The sequence below is a fragment of the Phallusia mammillata genome, chromosome 1 (assembly GCF_965637545.1).
Source record: "Phallusia mammillata chromosome 1, kaPhaMamm4.hap1.1, whole genome shotgun sequence".
NCBI classification, from domain to species: Eukaryota; Metazoa; Chordata; class Ascidiacea; order Phlebobranchia; family Ascidiidae; genus Phallusia; species Phallusia mammillata.
Window position 1 is genome coordinate 2997372 of NC_137252.1, and position 21576 is coordinate 3018947.

General features: G+C 35.6%; 1 protein-coding gene across 1 annotated transcript; it reads right to left on the bottom strand.

The window, feature by feature from the left end:
• Positions 1-351: 351 nt before the first annotated feature.
• LOC145208355 (uncharacterized) lies at positions 352-2073 on the bottom strand. Its single transcript, XM_080078900.1, has 5 exons — positions 1930-2073; positions 1320-1427; positions 849-872; positions 708-734; positions 352-608 (listed from the first exon to the last, which is right to left on the bottom strand). Exons 1-5 carry the CDS (start codon positions 2027-2029, stop codon positions 514-516), a joined length of 354 nt encoding a protein of 117 aa, XP_079935026.1. The 5' UTR covers positions 2030-2073; the 3' UTR covers positions 352-513.
• Between the last annotated feature and the right edge of the window lie 19503 nt (positions 2074-21576).

A 21576-nucleotide genomic window follows, 5' to 3' on the forward strand; every position in this document is an offset into this window, starting at 1 on the left:
TTTGATCATATCACGCTGCTCTTGTGCATTTTCGCTTGTGTGCTCGCAATATTTTATTCATTATATATTTCACTCTAAAGAAGACCTGCCGTTCTGGTGGACAAAACGTCAGCAGAAATGCAAGTTCTTGAAAAACAACTAGTATTTTGTTTGGCACCACACCAGTTGAATGACAAACATGTTAAAAAGTAAAACACTAATCAAAATGAATACTGGAGAACTCGAACCTGGAGAGGAACATGGGGGCTGAGGCCTGTAGAATGTCCAGCACCAGCATAGTGCTTTTCTCTCCAGGACCCAGTTCTCAAGTATTAATTTTGTAATCCCCACCTAAAACTTGTTGCCTTTAAACCATTTGATCGGTTTTATTCATGTAACAAAATGTATATGTAAACACTGTACTAACATCATCATGATATGAACTCTATAGCGCCACATGTGTACAAAACATAGGATTTCTGCGAGACACGAAAACATATTGAAACCGTAAACTAAGCGAATATGGGTAAAACTTTAACACTTTTTGATGAAAAATCCAGTACACAAAGGTAACAGCATGAAAAGAAAATTGAGGTTTACTCTGCATGATCCGCTGGTTGTGCTCATGCCTGAAAAACAAACAAAAAAACAAAGAACAACAACAAAACTGTTGTAGAGCAAGATTTTTTGGGTGATTTAGTAAGTGACAAGGCTAAGGTTGAGCTTACCCGTTGCATCGGTTGTGCTGAGATTCTCTGAAAAACAAACCATAAAACTGAGTTCAACCTGTTTGAATAGAAACTACTCAAGATTTTGAAATAAACGTCTGCCAAAATGTTAGAACCACAACCACGTGTTATAAAGTGTACCTGGTACGTTGTTGTTGCAGCCATCTGGAAAACAACAGCAAAACAAGGTTAGGTGTGTGTGCACTACACATCAAAACAAGGTATTGGTATCAATTCCTTTAATTGTACGACGAAGATCAGACAATTTCACCCATAGTTTATCGCAATACCCTGATTATAAATTTTGACAGCAGAAGCATGTCGCATTTTAAAAATTCACATGTTATACACATTTGAAGACAAAAGTCAAACAGTAAATACATTTGGTCGCTTGAAACTTAATAACATGATTTAACATTACCAATAAACCTTAGAGCAGTAATTTGCTGTTTTAGCAACAACATTTAATGAATTTATTCGTTCTTTGGTTTCAACAAAGGAGCAGTTATACCAGCATAATCAATTCAGGCGTTTTCCAAGTCTATTTTTTACAAGCCAATTGAGGCACAACTAGAATTTGTACCACCAACTTCCGACAAAGCGTTTTCTTACCTATGTCGCATACTTCAGTGCACAAAACACTACCACTGTCTGTAATTTGGCAACTGACTTCATTACGATCGCCACCACATTGCCTTGAAATATCAATTGACGCAGTTTCTAAAAAAGGGTAAGAATTAATGAAGCTACAAATACAAAAGGTAAAACCTGACAACTTCAAAATTAAAACAAACAAAGCGAGGTATGTGCAATGGCATCTGTGGTAAACAATAAACATTATGTAGTGGCAATGTGGTTAGATTGACAAACGTACATTTTGTTACAAACTGGTTCAAAACTTTCAAATGACAACTAATTTGACAAACTTTCTGAACAAACAGATAAAGTATATTTCTTATGAAACAAACAAACGCAAATATATTCACCTTTTTTGATTTTAGGGAGACAACAAGACGAAAAACGTTACATTTAGTTAATCACGTATACCTGACTATTGTGCAAACAAGTAAAACGTTGCAAAACAAATCATACGTGTATTATACCACATACTACATGTTGAGTAAACACGACTGGAAATGCTTGTAAAGTTTATGGGGTGATGCGCGTGCAGTTTACCACACGTACAAGGTATTCGTAAACAGAAAGCTAAATATTAACCCACCAGCGTTCGAGACGACAAGCGTCATACAATGGTCTTCTTCTGCACTGCAGTTTGTGAGATGTGACGCATCTGGGGTTTGACCAAAACATGAATAGTCCATGTTGATTGAAGAACTAGAGAACTCGCATACGTAACATTTGATGCCTGAAGCTGAAAAGCAAATATTATGCACTTCAACATCAATTTAACAGTTGTTTAGAGGAACACATTTATACAAGGATTAGGCATTCATAAAGCAATTGGTCCGGCGTAGTATCAATTTAACAGTATGTGTAACTGCCAGCTATTGTAAAAGATTGTGCATTTAAGATGTAGGTGTTAACCAAAGTAAAAAGTATTACAACAGCCTAAACTTCAAATAATCTACAAAAGGGAATATTTCCATTCACTCACCGATGGAGCTGAACGAAAGCAAAATAAATGTCCACAGAAACAGGTTCTTCATGTTGCAACTTCAATCTATACTTCGTACTTGCAAAGCTGTTTATTTTGCATGAATTGCAATCTGTCAAGTCTATACCCGTGAAACACCTGCCTCCTTAGAGCCTGTTGGGCGGCAGGTATGGTGTCTCAAGGGAATGGATAGATTGATAACGCAAGATTCTTCTTCGTTAGGACGCGACCACAACGGCCTTGCAGGTGCTGCGTGCGTTAGAGCGATCCAATCTAATTGCTCACGATTGACCCGTTGATGGAATCTCACGGCTTTTCTTATTTCGTCTGGGTTGTTGCCGAAGCTAGTCTGATCAAGATCTGTGCTTGCAATTAAGCCTTGGAAGATTTCACACCTTATCTCCTGCAACCGTCGTCGTAGACCTTCAACTAGAAATTGATCTCTGTCACTTGTGAATTCGGCTAGAGAGATCTCTTCCTCCAAAGAACAAGGCTTGAACTTCAAATCAAACTCTGCAAAGTTGGAATTCCAGACGAAGGTTGGAACTGCGTTCTGAACCACAGTCAAACGATTTATCTCACGCTTAGCGACGGTAGAAAGTTGCAGTGTGTGATTACGGAGACGATTTATTTGTTCTTCTTCCTCCTCACGATTTCTGGAATGTCTGTACTGTCTGGAATAATTAAAGAGCCTTGCGAACCTGAAGGATCTACTTCGGAATGAGCCTCTTAAATTCGCACGATTCATTACTATCTCAAATATTAGGCACACACAGAGTTGATTAACACTCTGTATTCTTGAATATTTGCTTTAGGCGATATCGTCAGATTAGCTCTTGACCAGCTAACCATAACAGTGAGATAAAAACCAAATTTAGCATCCACAAATAGAACCCACAAATAGAAGGGCGAAAACATCAAAGTCTACGCTTATATAACAATGTGAAACATTGGCCGGTGTACGAATTCTTTTTCTCATATTACTTATATTATTTATTTTAAGGTAGCCATGTAATTTATAGTGCCATAGCGCCTTTTGGTGAACACCATATGCTTATTCACAGGGTGGAAACGTCGCGTTCTAATACGAATCACAACTGCGGAAACATTGCAAATACCGACGGAAATATGTGTCATAAGGGAATAAACACTATGTTTACTGTTAGATCTTTCTGGAACCCGAAAAATGGCTGGAAATAGCTTATGACTACCATAGAACCGGAACTATAAACATTAGTCTATGCAGAAATGAGGGTAAACATTTCCATTTCGTGGTGCGAAACGTTATTGCGAAATAGCATGCAATAGTTTCCATAAACATTGCACAATAGTGTCGTACTACACCCGCAACTGGTCCCCTCACAGTAGGTCACAAACCTTGGTGATTCTAGGGCAGACTATTTTAATGCGTTGTTTGTTTTTCAGTTTCTTCGGGTATTGGTTCGTATCTTTCGTATCCGTATGTAGACAAATTAGTCGACACAATATAAAGACAGCTTTATTCGATCACTTGTACCCTGCAAGGTCACTTTGTCGGTTGGACGATTTTACGGCAAAAACAAATATCATAGAAAACAGTAATGCTTGAACAACGAAGGACCAGCAAGAAAGCGTGCCATTTATTGAAACATTATGTTTAATATTTCCTGTTGTGATCAGTATGCTGTGTCCGATGTTTTTCGTACCAGATTATTATTATTACGTTCCTCCTGCAATATCTATTTTAAGTTGCAATACGATAACATTATGCGTCCTTGTCTAATGTCCTTAAATATTATACCATTAAACGTTATATAACCTGTAAATCCATCTTAATTATATAATTTACTCAACCTGAAAATTTGTATCAAACCCTTACAAAGCATGTAACACCCTGTTTCGAATTCCTGATATAGGAACGTGTGAGAACTACTTTGCTATTTGCCAACTCGTATCGTAACTTACTCTTAACTGCCAACTCCACTCGTAAAATGGGCTTTTAATCCCGTTAAACTGGGGCTTTATAGCAGGCATGGGTAATAAAGATCCAATTTCCCTTTTTTCTTGCGCCAAGTAACATCGAAAACGAATCAGATATATACAACACTAATGTATTACCAAATATTTATTTCTTTACAGTGCTTTGAAAAATCTTTAGATGAAATAAAAGTCAAGAAAGCAATTATCCTTCACAATTCGTTGAGGAACATCAACAGCAATGCATGACGTCATATCGTTGGCCACACACATGAAACTATTTACAACTATCTCTATTTACAAAATCCGTAATTGCAGAATTTAAAGCTTTCACAAGAGAAATCCAGCAAACAGGGTCAATATCATGGCAGAAAAGTTGACATTGACTTTGCTTGATCCACTTCCATTGGTAGCTGGAAAACAAGTCATAAAGTTGTCACAGTGCAACTCTTGTGACCTCTAGTTCGAAACATCTCAGTTAGAATGTGTACTCTTAACAAATATTCAAACCGTAAATTAAACACACAGACATTAGCGTTTACCTGGTCGGTTAGTAGGATTTGGATTGCTTAAAAAACGTAAAGCTGTATTAAGGCAAACGCTTTGACTACTAACCAATAGCAAAGTTTTGAGTGGTTATATTTGTTTATGTTTCATAATGAAATAGAGAGTTAAGATAGACATTACTGACGAAATGGTAAAACCAAATGAACAGTTTACCTATTCTGTTGGATTTGTTGCAGTCATCTGCAAACCAAAAGTAAACGATTGAAACATATTTTAGATTGAAAATTCAAAACTAACTATTTGTACGTAGTTAAGTTGGCATTAACCCAAAATAGATAAAGTTGTCTAAATAAATGTTTTGCGGTTGTCTCGTTATCCATTGTTTAATAGGCCACTCTGCAAAGCACTTTTATTATATGTTCTGATCATTCATGAAAACTCACAGTGATAACCAGTAAACAAGAGTTACCGAAAAATGTGTCTGACAATAAAAATACAGCTGTGAAGTATACAACTCTATGAAATCTTTATCGAGATGATTTTAATAAGCAAAAAACTAAAACTACTAAAAAGCTATAAGGAACACATTGTACTGTATTGGTTTTAACAAGTCGCTAGTGCAGAGTGACAAAAAAGTTTGAACCACTTTGGCACTTTAGTGGGATTTGAACCAGACCTTAAACTATGCACTTAACCGTTTTAATTCACAGTCGAGTTTTTTCACCTGTGTAGCAGACATAAGTGCAAACGTTTGTCCCATCTTCGTCCAAACAACCCACTTCTTGACCCACAGTGCCCCCGCACCCTCTCTCAACGGTGATTGACGAAGACATTCCCACTGAATCCACAACGAATTTGTTAAATTTGAAAAAATGGCTTAAAATACATTTGTAAAAAAATAGGGATTTGTCAACTTTTTAATACTGAAATGAATGTAAAACCGGGTTTCCCAAAATCGTCCTGAACCACGTGGGTTCAGTGCAAACGATTCTAGTTGGGAATAAGCAGTGGTGGGATTCAAATTTTTTGTCAGCCGGTTCTATATCACAAAAGTCATATTTTTCATCCGGTTCTGTTACAAAAAGTCCATTGACAGTAACCAGTAATGCTAACCGGTTCGCTGATTTCATAAAAGTTCGTGAGACGGTTCTCTAGAACCGGTGCGAACCGGCTGAATCCCACCACTGGGAATAAGGCACTTGTGGATCTCCAAGTTCGTTGCTTAGTGAATGAAGACTACAATAAACCTTATACAGTTATACTTATTGATTTAAATTTTTTGAACACATTTAGTCATCCATCCTTAAGAATTAATGATAAAATACCAATGTTCTGGTATCTTGTGTTTTGGCATCTCAGATTTCGGACGATTTTTGTACGATTTCGGTGAATGGTTGGTAAACGAGAGACATGGACACGACGTACCGGTTGTTTTGCTGACAGTGGTGAAGCAGTGATTGACTGCAGTTACACAATCTTGACGATGGCTAGCACCCGGCTTCGGACCTTTGCATGATTCAACCGAATCCGGATCAGGAGTGGAAGAATATAAGCAACCGTAACATCTGATACCTGAAGCTGTAGGATTTTTCGGTTATATCTTTATGTTTAATAATTTGGGTTATCAGTAGTTGCAGCGAGTTAGCAACCTTTTAATATGTGTGCCCTTCATAACGTTTTAACGTAGTTCTGACTGGCTTGCCCAGCTAGTTCTGACTTGGGAAATGTTTTAGTACAATCGTATGGTTATCCTTTCTTTCATAAAACATAACTTAATTAAACAATGGTTGGCAAAAAACATGCAGTTAAAAGTTTGAAATTACCAAAATGCACTTGTGAGCATGAAAAAATGATGTTAGTGTGGTTTACAGTTACACCACTTACCGAATGAGCCAAATGCAAGAACTGCAAAAGCTGACACAATTAAGTTTTTCATGTTTTAATTTAGACAGAAAACCTGCAAATACAGTACTTTAAAAAGTGTGCAGTTGCAAATTTTACCAAACGCGAATTATTTTCGTCAGGAGAACACATTGATTTGACCACACTCTTATGTAGTAGAGATCACTTGACACTGATGAACATGTAATCTGTTTTTAAACTTTTATTTGCACAAAGCTTTGCCTGATAAACCCCCGAAAATTATCTTTTTTTGGACAAATACATATTCATAACCTTCTGCAAAAATATCAAGAAAGTCCCCTGTAATAAACGCCTAACATACATCTCCTGTTACTAAGGTACAGCTACTACTTAGTTTCGCACAAAATAACATCAACATCTGTAGAACAGTTGCTTGGGAAAAAAAGGTGAATGGACTTGAATGCAACGCAATGGGCGTGAAACAAATACTTTCTGCGCTGAGTTTCAACAATATCCAATAAGGTATAAATTAGCATTGATTTAAGCATGCCATGACGAACACAATATATGGGAAGGTGAGTCTGAATGGGTTTGCCGTTGGCAATGAACGCAGGTGAGGCATGGAGTCTCAGTACGTTACTCCCAACAAAGTGGTGTAAAGTGGCTTGACTAGCCTGTACAATTTAATTCTTTTTACAAGCTGCACTAAAGGTTTTGTGTCGAAAGAGTGTGCACTGAATGTATGCAGCTAATCAGCTAATTTAAGGTGTTGTTTTATGTAAATACACAGAAAAATTCGGTCGGCACGTACCCACTGTTAGTGCACGCGTAACGTGAACAATTGTTCCCGGTATGTGTTTGTTAATTTATTCACAATTAATTTCTTACCTTTGTCTTTACCCGGATTTGGCACTTGCATGCAACTTTTATCATTTTTATGTTCTGCTATATATGTCCTGTTATTTCAGTACGTTGGTTTGTTATGCTAGGTTTTCTTGTATAATTTGTTTTCAAACTTATTTTCAAGACTTCCGTTTTTATTAAACTAATTCGGTGGAGTTAAACTTTTATCACTGGGGGAAAAATACATTTACTATAATTAGATCGCAGGTCGCACCATGTATACCGTTATGTGGTTTGAGAACAAAAACTGTTAGTTCTGTTTAATCGATGAATTTTCATGGTTGGCAAACAAAACAATAAGCAAAAAAGTAAAGCCGTAGCTTACTCATGTCATGATTTGAATTCTGATCCGTTAAAACAAATCCTCTGGTTAGTTAACATGTTGTTTAAATTGGAGCATGTATTAAATGCATGTAATATGCATGCTTTATTTTTATTTATTTTTTACCAAAACTGACATCACCATGATACGAAACTTTTCGTCCCTTATTTGTCAGCTGTTTTAGAAACAGTTGGACGGCGATTCAACCGCCAGTTATCGTTTAACGTTTTATGTGCTGCAAAGATCGCGCCCCATGTGTATTAAACATGCTATCGTTGAATCCTCACTCACCAACCACCTCTACCTTTACTTAACCATTTGTAATTTTGTTTTCAATCAATTCTGAAACAACCCGTTCCGAACATCATTGTAAAATTACCGCCAAGAATGGATCTCCAGTTTATTGTGAAATTTGAAAATTACACACAACTTGTTAAAAACTAAACTACACATAAAACAATAATTAAATTACAGAATGTTACATTAATTATTAATGTTTTAATCAAAGATATAAATCTAAGAAACCTATGCTATACAGTTCTTCAAAAGGTTTAAACACTCTGCAAACAAAATTTATTGGATCACAATCTGTTTATAAAAGCCATAAACGTAAAAATTACAACTTGCTGTAGAAGAATCCAGCAAACAGAGTGAGCATCATGACAAGAAAGTTGAGATTTGCTGTGTCTGAACCACTGGTTGTGGCAACGTCTGAAAAATAGCATCAAAGTTGTTAATCTTCTGAGCGTCTGTCCAAAATAGCTGGATTAAATGTTCTCGACGGAATGTTAAAACTTGGAGAACAAAACACTTTCCCTTTCAAGTTTACCTGGTTTTTCGGTTTGTGTGGGTATATCTAGAAAACAATTATGTTTAAAATCTTACTGCGCAATCTTTTCGCAAGACATAAATCAATTTGTTGAAAAAAATAATTTTGACGGAATGCTAGAGAAATGACGTCACAACTAAAAGTTAAATATAATAAAGTCACAATAAAAGCGTTAAAAATGGGTTGGGCTTCCTAATGAAAAAAGTTAAAAAGATATTAAACGAGTCTCGAATTTACTTTGCTGCCAATTTGGATGTTTTGAAATACCTCTTAATTTGTTTTTCTCTTTAAATACGTGTCGTAAATATCTTTAAATACGTTTTTTGGATCGGGTTAATCGTGATTGTTTCTGATAGGACCGAAGTTCATAAAAACTGGGACAATTTCGAATCTTAGTTGCATTTAAACTTTACGCCTTTGTGCATGTGGGCAAGGTGTCGTTTGGTCCTCGTAAAAGATTTAAAAATGTCCACTATTTGAATATAAGCTTTGAGCCCTAAATCTTTAATTAAACACCAGCTTTTGGATTTATCTTATCTTTAAGTTGTGCCGGGATATTTTTAAAATAAATGAAATATGTTAACACAGCCTTTTTGATTCCAACACGGAAGAAATATTAGGTGTTAGAATGGCAGTGCGTAAAATTTAAACTGTTTACCTGGCACACTGGTTGTGTTGAGATCACCTAAAAACACCCAACGTTGAAACAATTAACACAGCCTTTTCGGTTTCGACGTAAAAGAAACATTAAGTGTTAGAATGGTAATGTGTATTCTTAAAAAAAATTAAAACAACTGTTTACCTGGCATGCTGGTTGTGTTGAGCTCATCTGAAAAACACCAAACGTTAAAACAGCTCAAGCATAAACGTTAAAATAGCTCAAGCATTCAGACCTGCATAAAGTGGTCGCCAGGTTCTTTCATAGCTGCATTTACAATTACAAATGGGCGCTGAACAGAAATTGGTTTGTTACAAGGAAATCGTGTTCTTATATTTGTCTTTAACCGGGCGACGCAAGCGATTTAAAAAATGTTTTCTAACATTGACAACTTAAAGGCTAGTTTGAAACCCTGGGCAAAGTTGACAAACTGGTATCATTACTAAACCAAGTCCGTAAAAATAGCTGTTAGATGGTGCTACTGGAAAAAGTTTAAAAACAACACGTTTTTGCTCATAGTCAGAAAAAGAGTATAAAACATTTTTGAATGATACGACTTTTATAACATTACTTAGTGTGTTGAATGTGTTGCATCCATCTAAAAAACAAAAAAAATAAACTTTAAAGTTAGCTAAACGCTGACATTCAATAAAAATTTAACTGTGGACATGTGTATCCTTATCTTTTGTTATCGTGAAACCTTTGGTACAACATAGGGTCGCAAGTTCTAACAGAGGCGTCTTTGCTTTTGGACTAATTATTTAAGGTTGGAAATTTTGAACATATTCCAGTAAGCTTTTAGCTGCGGTTTGTACAAATGCGATGTTGAAATGTGTTGTAACATTGAAATTCTTTTACGTTTTTGCTTAAAACCGTTGCTCTTATTTTCGTTTATTTAATTTAGTGGATCCCAGCCAAAGGTTCAGGGACAGCAAAGCATACATTCTTAACCTTCTCATTTAAACCGCTGGACAGCGCAAACGATTCACGTAAAATCCCAACACAAATAGAAATAAAACATAAAAGCGGTACTGCCCTATAAATAGTTCGTTTCCCGCGTCGGTGGTTTGAGAACAAAAACTGTTCACAAAAAATCACAAAACAACAATCAATGAGAATTAAAGCACTCAATTATTTATGAGTAACAAGAATTTTGAAACGTGGTTCTGAAACATGTGTCCACCACAGTATTGAATTGTGGTTGTTTTTTCTCACCTGTTTTGCAAACGTTTGAGCAAAGATTCACATTTGTTATTTTGAAGCAACCACGAGCAAGTGCAACCCCACAAGATCTTGCAAAAACTGTAACTAAATCTACAAACAAAATGCACAGTTTTCTCTATTTGATTAAAAAAGGCCAGATATATATAACTTATATATAAATAGTTTACTTATTCTTTACTTGTTCTATTTATTTTTGTGTGTTAAAAATTTGGAGACAATTTTGACAAAAGTTAGCTCGTTTAAACAGAGATAGTTACCTTGACTCTAGGCATAATAAAAATATGGGGATGATTACCTACCAGCTCATAAACTGGTACAACATGCTTTAGTAGCAAATATAAACCTGGCGTTGGTTAGTTTTACAATGTCGTTTTTTACAAAAGGCTATAAACTGACGTACTTGGCACCTCGACACCAACGGTCGTACAATAGTCTACATCAGGACAATCTGTAAGATGTGTTTCATCCCAATTTGTTCCCAGGCATGAGTAATCCATAGAATTACAACTGTAACATCTGATGCCTGAAGCTGCAAAAGTTTGATTTTTAGTTGGTCTTGTTTGTCAATTGTCGATGACACAAACAACAATTTTGTATAAATTGTAGATGTCCAAAGATAGCTTTTTGGCAAATGTAGAAATTATACATCAAATAGCGACTTACAGATCGGCCATTAAAGAACAAAAACACAATTTTTTTTAGTTACATTTTTCAGTTATTTTTAACAAAATTTATGTAGTTCACAAATTCTACTTACTGATTGTGCCAAATGCCAACCAGACGAATGCTGGCAAAATAAACTGATGCATGTTTCAAATTGAATTCTTTGCATAAAAACCCTAGGCTTGGTTGGTTACCAGCTTTAAAAGATCACTTATAACCGCACCTTTTTACAAGTGAAAAAGGGGATTAAATTTTAGCCCAACTTGATTATATCTTGCCAATACAACGGAGTTTAACCCTGTTTTCTGTCAAAATAATAGTCTTGCTTAAGTTGATTCGGACGATTACATTTCAGCTGAGAGGTTTGAGGATCGCATATTTTAAAAGATTGTTTGATTGAAAAAGTAAAGAAGCGCCTCGCATGTTGCAAATGTACTGTTTTATGAACATATGAACCTGAACGAAATGATAAGTTGCTACGTCGATACCATATTTTTATTATGTCATTTTCTTTTCTGCGTTCGAGTTGTAGCACAAACATTCTGTGCTTTTTTTCCGAAATTTTGAACTTTACTAGACGTTTTTTTTTATTTCTGCATAAAGTAATAAACAGTTTTCGATTAAAGTTCAGTAAATTTAGCTAGCTATGACGACGTACCTCGAAAACAACAACTAAACCTCACGTTGTGCCTTCTTTGAACAAATTCAGACTTTACACTCGGATCTGATCAGGCATTCAGTTTTTATGGTACGGACGAAAAGAAAGTAAAATTAACAACACCAATCTGAAATCGGTGTCAAAGGTTTTTATGATGTCATATATGTAAAATGGTTTTAATGTTAGTCTCGAAGTGATTACATTTGTTTGTGACGTAACAAGTTGTTTGGCTGATAGAGCATCCATATTCCTTTGAATTGTTTTCAGTCAGTAGGAATGTTTGGTGAAAAGAACGAAAAGTTTCGGTCGAAACTCGCACAGTACTCGTTTTACAAAATAAAGCAACTAATCCTACTTATTTTAAAGTGACCTAGTGGTTAAGAATGGTCGTGGATACTTCCCTCGAGCTCCCCGTTTGGTCATAAACGTACAGTCAAAAAGCTACTTTATTATCAGACACAAAATATACATTGCGCCTACAGTTTCCCTCAATATCTCTAAACCTACAGCTTAAATTTGAAGTTATTTTTCTAATATTTACATGTTAGTTAAATCTTAATCTCCTAAAAAGCTCACGTTATACAGTATTTGGAAACATCGGTGTCATCGTAAAAATATACAAATAGCTAAAGAGGAATCCAGCAAACAAAGTCAGCAACATGGCAAGAAAGTTAAACTTTACTTTGCTTGACTCGCTGGTTGTCGCAACATCTGGAAAACCAACATTAAAACCTCAGCAAGTTAAACATAGGTTTTAGCGTCCACTGGTTGTACTGAGATCCTCTATTAAGTAAACAATAAAACCGTTACATCAAATCCCGTTTGGATTCTATCCATAAATAAATTTAGTGCTTAAACGAATTCTCTTTTCAAAGTATTTATACAGCAGAAATGGCAGAAAAACAAACGGGATTTAGAGTTTACGTGATCCGACGGTTGCGCTGGGATTTGTTTAAACCACAAAAATCAAACTGTTACAGAAAAATCTTTATGAATTCAATAAATAAAACTTGTTTTTAATTTAAATTTAAATTGTAATTCAGGATTGTGAGAACTGTATTTACAATTTACCTAATTCGTTGCCTGAGTTGCAACCATCTGAAAACAACAAAAACAAATGTTAAAGCTGCTGGCACAAATCAAGTGTTGCCATTTTATCCCTACAGTTTCATTGTAGTTTTCTTAAAGTTAAGTGTTTATTTGACATCAGATGTTTTGTTTCAAACAAAGTGAAAAAAACGATGAGAATGGTTTTGTCCAACACGTTTCAAATCGGAAAAGAGCACGTTTGAAAATCGTCCAAAAGTTTTAACCACCCAAAATGATCTGAAAAGCACCATTTCAGCACATTACACAGGATGCCAATGGTACTATACTTTACATTGCAATCTGTGAGCGATTACCGACGAGACGTATTTTTCAGCAAAATGGAAATTCAAAAAACCTTTTAAACGTCTGCTGCTTAAAACAACAGCGTTCTTTTTAACCCAAGAGGTGAATTTGACATAGTTTCGAAGAACATAAAACGTTAAAATGCAAAATGAATGTGCCAAAAAATTGATCGCAGTACTTTGTTCATAGCATGTAAAACGAGCATACTTTTACCTGAGTTGCAAACGAAAGCGCACACTTCCGCACCCAATATATTCTGACAATTAGCATGTGATGAGACACCGTAGCACGACCTTGTGACGAACGTCCTTCTAACACCGCCGTCTATAAAGCACAAAAAATGTTTTTTAACATAAAATACAAAAAGATAATAATACAATGACACTGAGCTGACACAACTTCGGCTCCTAAACAGTTGCTTGGCCATTGTGAACCAGTTTACTCTGCGTTTTATGCCCATTTATGACTTTAACCAGATTCAGTAAGGTGTGATTTTTTTCAGCCTGTTACTTCCAACAAACTGGAGTGGCTTAGCCCGTGTATACTAGCATCGAGGTCAATGACCTTCACCAGCTGCAATGATGTCGCGTTAAAAGTTGTAACAGTGTGCACATTAGTCTGTAGATAACTGTAGCTAAGTAGAGGGTTTACTTCAAAAATATGCAGCACGATAGAATTTTGAATTGTTCCATAAAATTGTAAGCACAACTCCAGCTCTTATTTATATCCAAATAAGCTTGAACGCATACCGACTGTCGTGCTTGTGATGGTCATACAAGTGTCGATCCCAGAAGGACATTCTGTAAGATGAATTCCAGTCTGACTTGGATCTCTACACGTTTCGTCTCCCAAGCCCAATAAAGGGGGGATCAAAATAAGCGCAACTGTAACATCTGATACCCGAAGCTGCAACGTACAGTTTTTGTTTGGCTACATCCTTTTTCTTTATTGTGGGCGAGTTAATTTTTCTACTAAGTTAGCAATGCTTTGAAATCGAACATATTCAAAGCTAAGCAGCCGTGTAACTGCAAATTGTTTCCAACACGAAAACAAAAAGAAAAAAGTGTTGCTTGTTTGCGATGAGAATAAGAAGTTTCCAGTAGACGGAAGCAAAAAATATACTAAATTATTAAAAACGAGCGTTTAACTCTGACTAATTTTGTAACTGCTGTAAAATTGCTAAATGAACATTAGTAAGCAGATTTTTCAAATTGACGATTATTAGGTACAATTTTATAAGATACATTTTCTCAATTTGAAACTGGACTCATTCTTAAGTTTACTCACTAACTTACCGATTGAGCCAAACCCGAGCAAAATGAATGCCAACAGAATCCGGTTGTTCATGCTTCAATTTAAATCGGTTACTTTGTAGTAAAACCTAAACTATCTTGTTGCTTTGTAGTAGTAATCAATAAGCTGCGTAAAACAATAAATTTGTATACGAAAATATTGTTTTTATATTTACTTCGATCACAATATATAATAAAAAATGGCTGTATCTTGTTAAACTGTGGTTGGATGCAAATGCGAGACGAAACGGACCCCAAATTAAGATACCCTGTAAGGTGTAAGCGTATAACATTTTTATTTGACAATTTGACTTATTTTAGAGGTCAGTACCAAAAATTCCATGTGGAAAGGAGAAATCAGTTGTCTTAAATTTAAAGCAAGGTGGTGTAAACTCTCTCCGTAGAAAATTGATACAAGTTATAAACAGAAAACCAGTCTGAAACTAAACTATTTTCTAAACGGTTTGTTCTGACATTAAAGGAGTTTTATGAGAATATGATATATTGCTGACTTAGTTTGTATGTTTTATTTTATGGGTGTTTTTGGTTATATTTACAGAAGCTTGATGTCAATTGCGTCTGAATTTTTAAATATTTTACATGCGTTGACATTTAAAAGCAGCTAGAAAGAGCATGTTATTCTGACAAGCACAAACCTAAGGTATTTTCTTCTAATAATAAACGAAAAGTAAAGTCCTAACGTACAAGTCCTGCTAAAACGGTATTTTCTCTGCTATAAAATCACCAAGGCATGCTTCCCCCTATACAGTCGCTTTCTGAATGAAGTCAAAAATGTTTGGATGCAACGTTGTGACTTGTTGGTGCGAAACGAAGCACTAAACATATAGGCTAGCGCTGTGTGGGGAACAGTGACGATCACGGTATATGCCTATGAATTTAAGTGGGGCTGCTGTAGTTGTTTGGTAAATAGGTGGGATAATTTGATCAACACATGCTCACTGAGAGAACACGATATAAATGTACTTTAGCTCACACAGCAATATCGTTTATGTGTTTTTGCTTGACTATAGTTACTAAAAGCTGGTTTATGAGGTCGGTTACCATTCGCTTACAGGCTTAGTCACGTGACCGTCAGAATTAAAAGTTCAAAGATTCATCTGCTTCTTATCGTCAAAACAGGAAGTTATCCTGGTTATGGTCAATGAAGGGCGTAACTTTATGCGCTTAAACAGCACTGTTGAAGCGATCACACCGCAGCTTAATAACGTGCGCACAAAACTTTAACGCAACATTGTGTTCAATTCAGGCAAAACATTAAAATCGAATCAGTCCAAAGCATTCGTGGTGACAAAAAGAAAGATACTGGTGCTATTGAATGCCAATGTATTCACTTGCTTACCGTATGTCCAGGGTGTATCTCAGCGCTTAAAACGAATCTTAAGCGATGCTGGGGTAAAAGTGGCATTGAAATCAAAAAACACAATTGGGCATATGCCACCAAAACCAACAGATACCCCAATACAGTGATTTGCGACATGTTTTACATTGGCCAAACCATGCAAGCGAACCCAATTGATCAAAGAGGTTGGTCCTCGAATGTTGCCTTATCAATTCCAATTCGGAGGTTTTAAAGGCAAAGATGACAAGAACCTAAGTCCTTTTTTCCTTGACTTATTTTTTTCACGGGGTTCGAACTCAGGACACTCCTGGGGACGAATCCCGATTAAGTTTTGTTGCCCTTTACGTCCAATTTCCCATCAACTATCGGACACAAACGCCACCACGCAACTCTTCACGGATGGCCTTTGTTCACATGTAATTGTTTTATCATATCACGTTGCTCTTGTGCATTTTCGCTTGTGTGCTTGCAATATTTTATTCATTATATATTTCACTCTAAAGAAGACCTACCGTTCTGCTGGACAAAACGTCAGCAGAAATACAAGTTCTTAAAAAACAACTAGTATTTTGTTTTGCACCACACCAGTTGAATGACAAACTTGTTAAAAAGGAAAACACGAATCAAAATGAATACTGGAGAACTAGGACCTGAAGAAAAAAGTGGGCGTCGGGGTCCACAGAATGTCTCGCATCAGCATATTGCTTTCCTCTCCTGGACCCACTTCTCAATTTTGTAATCCCCACCCAAAAGTTGTTACTTTTGAACAATTTGATCGGTTTTATTTATGCACCAAAAAGTAGGGATAAACAACGTACTGACGTCATCATGATATGAACTCTATAGTGCCTCATGTGTGCAAAACGTAGGTTGATTTTTGCGAATCACGAAAACATATTGTTAAATAATGCAAAAAACGTCAATTTTATTGAAGATTGACTTTGCATTGAAACAAAAAGTCTAAAAAAAGTATTTAAAATCACTTTTGCATAAAATTATTAGAGAGTAAACCGTAAATAATGCAAAAAACGTCAATTTTATTGAAGATTGACTTTGCATTGAAACAAAAAGTCTAAAAAAAGTATTTAAAATCACTTTTGCATAAAATTATTAGAGAGTAAACCGTAAACTAAGCGAATATGGGTAAAACTTTAACACTTTTTGATGAAAAATCCAGTACACAAAGGTAACAGCATGAAAAGAAAATTGAGGTTTACTCTGCATGATCCGCTGGTTGTGCTCATGCCTGAAAAACAAACAAAACAAAAAACAATAAAACTGATGTAGAGCACGTTTTTTTGGGTGACTTGGTAAGTGACAAGCCTAACGTTGAGCTTACCCGTTGCATCGGTTGTGCTGAGATTGTCTGAAAAACAAACAATAAAACTGATAGAGTTCAACCTGTTTGAATAGAAACTACTCAAGATTTTGAAATAAACGTCTGCCAAAATGTTAAAGCCACAACCACGTGTTATAAAGTTTACCTGGTACGTTATTGTTGTTGCAGCCATCTGGAAAACAACAGCAAACAAGGTTAGGTGTTTGTGCATCACACATCAAAACAAGGTATTGGTATCAATTCGTTTCATTGTACGAAAAATATCGGCCAAAGTTCACCCATGGTTTATCGCAATACCCTGGTATTTTAAAAAAAAATCTCAATTTATACCCATTTAAAGATAAAACGTCAAACAGTGAATATTTTTGTCGCTTTACCATAGTTTAACATCCGCAATAAAGCTTATAAGCTTAGATCATTTGGTACTTTAGCAACATTTAATGAATTTATTCGGATGTGCGTTGTTTGGTTTCAGCATGTGAGCAGTTTTACCAGCATAATCAATTCAGGTGTTTTCCGAGTCTATTTTTGTACGAGCAAATTGAAGCACAACTAGAATCTGTACCACCAACTTCCGACAAAGCGTTTTCTTACCTGTGTCGCATACTTCAGTGCACAAAACACTACCACTGTCTGTAATTTGGCAACTGACTTCATTACGATCGCCACCACATTGCCTTGAAATATCAATTGACGCAGTTTCTAAAAGAAGGGTAAGAAATAATGAAGCTACAAATACAAAAGGAAAAACCTGACAACTTTAAAATTAAAACAAACAAAGCGAGGTATGTGCAATGGCATCTGTGGTAAACAATAAACATTATGTAGTGGCAATGTGGTTAGATTGACAAACGTACATTTTGTTACAAACTGGTTCAAAACTTTCAAATGACAACTAATTTGACAAACTTTCTGAACAAACAGATAAAGCATATTTCTTATGAAACAAACAAACGCAAATATATTCACCTTTTTTGATTTTAGGGAGACAACAAGAGGAAAAATGTTACATTTAGTTAATCACGTATACCTGACTATTGTGCAAACAAGTAAAACGTTGCAAAACAAAATCATACGTGACTTATACCACATACTACATGTTGTGTAAACGTGACTGGAAATGCTTGTAAAGTTTATGGGGTGATGCGCGTGCAATTTACCACATGTACAAGGTATTCGTAAACAGAAAGCTAAATATTAACCCACCAGCGTTCGAGACGACAAGCGTCATACAATGGTCTTCTTCTGCACTGCAGTTTGTGAGATGTGACGCATCTGGGGTTGGGCCCAAGCATGAAACGTCAATATTAATTGATGAACTGGAATACTCGCACACGTAACATTCAATGCCTGAAGCTGCAAAGTAAATATTAGGAACTTTAACATCAATTTAACAGTTAAGACGAATATACATTCATATTAAGATCAGTTCTAATCTGTTCATGCAGACTAGCAATCACGACATACTCATTCATAAATTTATTGACATGGCGTAGTATCAATTAAACAGTACATGTAGTTAACAGCTATTGTAAAAAGATTGTGCATTCAAGATGTAGGTGTTAACCAAAGTAAAAAGTATTACAACAGCCTAAACTTTCTACAATAAGGAATATTTTCACTCATGCACTCACCGATGGAGCTGCACGAAAGCATAATAATTGTCCACAGAAACAGATTCGTCATGTTGCAACTTCAATCTATACTTCGTAAATCTGTTTATTTTGCAGGAATTACAATTTGTATGATCTGTACCCGCAACTGTTTCCCTCACAGTAGCTCACAAGCCTTGGTGACTCTAGGGCAGAATATTTTAATGCTTTGTTTGTTTTTCAGTTTCTTCGAGTATTTGTTTGTATCTTTCATATCAGTGTGCAGACAAATTAGTCGACACAGTATAAAAACAGCCTCATTCGATCCGTTGTACCCTGCAAGGTCACTTTGTCGGTTGAACGATTTTACGGCAAAAACAAATATCATAGAAAACAATAATGCTTAAACACTAAAATACCTGCCAGAAAACTTGCAATTATTAACATATTATGTTTAACATTTCCTGATTTCATTTACAGTGCCTTTTGGGCCGGATTATCATTAAGTCCCCACTGCGATACCCAATGTTAAGTTGCAATACAATACCCTGCACTTATGCTTCCTTGTCTAAAGTTCTTAAATTTTATACCATTGAACGCTATATACCCTGAAAACTCATCTTAAAGGTTTACTCAAGGTGAAAAATTGCATCAAGCCCTTACTATGTAACACTCCGAATTCCTGATACAGGAACGTGTCAAAAATACTCTATTTGCCAATCGTCTCGTAACTTACTCCTAACTGCCAACCCCACTCGTAAAATGGACTTTTAATCCCATCAAACTGGGACGTTATAGCAGGCCTGGTTAATAAACATCCAATTTCCCTTTTTTTCTTGTACCAAGTAACATCGAAAACGAATCAGATATGTATAACATTAATGTATTAATAACTTTCTATTTCTTTGCGGTGCTTTGGAAAATCTTGTGATGAAATAAAAGTAAAGAAAGCAAATATCCTTCGCAATCCGTTGAAGAACGTCAACAGCAATGTATGAAGTCATATCGTTGGCCTCACACATGAAACTATTTACAACTATCTCTATTTACAAAATCCGTAATTGTAGAATTTGAAGCTTTCACAAGAGGAATCCAGCAAACAGGGTCAATATCATGGCAGAAAAGTTGACATTGACTTTATTTGATCCACATCCACTGGTAACTGGAAAACAAGTTATAAAGTTGTTACAGTTCAACTCTTGTAACTTCTAGTTCGAAAGGTGTGTACTCTTGAAATATTTAAACCGTAAATTAAACACAGGCACTAGCGTTTACCTGGTCGATTAGTAGGCTTTGGATTGCTTAAAAAAAACATAAAACTGTTTTAAGCCAAACACTTTGACTCCAAGCAACAGCAAAGTTTTGAGTGGTTTAATTTCTTTAAGTTTCACAATAAAATAGATTGTTATGATAAATATCATTGACAAAATGTTAAAATCAAATCGACAATTTACCTATTCTGTTGGATTTGTTGCAAGCATCTGCAAATCAAAACAAACAATAAACTGTTGAAGTGTTTAAAACTGCAAATACTGCTTAAATAGCTGTTTAAATCTGCTGAAAAGACAACACAAACTATTCGGATGGAGCTAAGTTGTCGCCAACCCTAAATGAGTAAAGTTGTCTAAAAAAATGAGTAAAGTTGTTGAAGTTGCCCTGTTATCAAGTTTTAAATAGGCCACTTTGCAAAGCAGTGTCTATATATAACACACACATTTATAACCATGGAACAAGAGTTTGCATCTGACAAAAAAATACAGTTTATACAACTATACAAAATATTTACCGGTGAGATTTTTAATGGACAAAAAAAATCATGTCATCAACTTAAACTACCAAAAAGCTTCAATAAAAGGAACACATTGTACTGCATTGGTTTAAACAATTCGTTGTCATCTTTAGTGCAGAGTGACGAGCAAGTCTAAACCCAGCTTTTATAAGTGGGATTTACACGTGACCATGAGGAACCTCGTCAGTGTTTCTATTCACAGTCAAGTTTGTTGTTTCTTTACCTGTGTAGCAGATATAAGTGCACACGTTTGTCCCATCTTCGTCCAAACATCCACCTTCTTGACCCACATTGCCCCCGCATCCTCTCTCAACGGTGATTGACGAAAACATTCCGACTAAAAACACAACGATTTTATCGAATTTGAAAAACAAACTTAAACTACATTTGGTTAAGGAGGGATTTGTCAACGTTTGAATTTTCAATTTAATTTAAAACAGTGCTACATAAAAATCACCCTAAACCACGTGCGCATTGTGCAAACGACTTTAATTGCAAACAAAGTGTGCTTACGTGGTTTTATATGCCCGAAAAAAAACTTGAAAAAAACGTGTGTTGCTACTTACTACATTTTATTCTTGTTTAGAACTAATGATGATATTATGTTGGAAAAACCGATGTTTATGTTTTTTGAAAAAACTTCACTACCAAAACGGAGACAGATTCAAGTATACTGAATACTTCATTTAAGTTTGAAACGAATAGGGTTCATGCTACTTCAATCGAAACTTTGTTCTTAAGTAAAGAAGGTTGATTCCTAAATTCTAGGTTGTTTTCCGAGATTAATACAACATTGTGTTTGTTGGTTCCATTAAAAAAAAGAATCTTCCAGCTCGTTGCCTCGTAAATAAAGAGTACAATGAACCGTATGCTTATTGAGTTAAATTTTTGAGCACATTTAGTCATC

Coding starts and splice junctions, on each gene's coding strand:
- LOC145208355 (XM_080078900.1), bottom strand. CDS start 2,029: ATGGACTATTCATGTTTTGGTCAAACCCCAGATGCGTCACATCTCACA. Junction 1,428..1,929: donor GCTTGTCGTCTCGAACGCTG/GTGGGTTAATAT, acceptor ACCCTTTTTTAG/AAACTGCGTCAATTGATATT. Junction 609..707: donor CAGCACAACCGATGCAACGG/GTAAGCTCAACC, acceptor TTTGTTTTTCAG/GCATGAGCACAACCAGCGGA.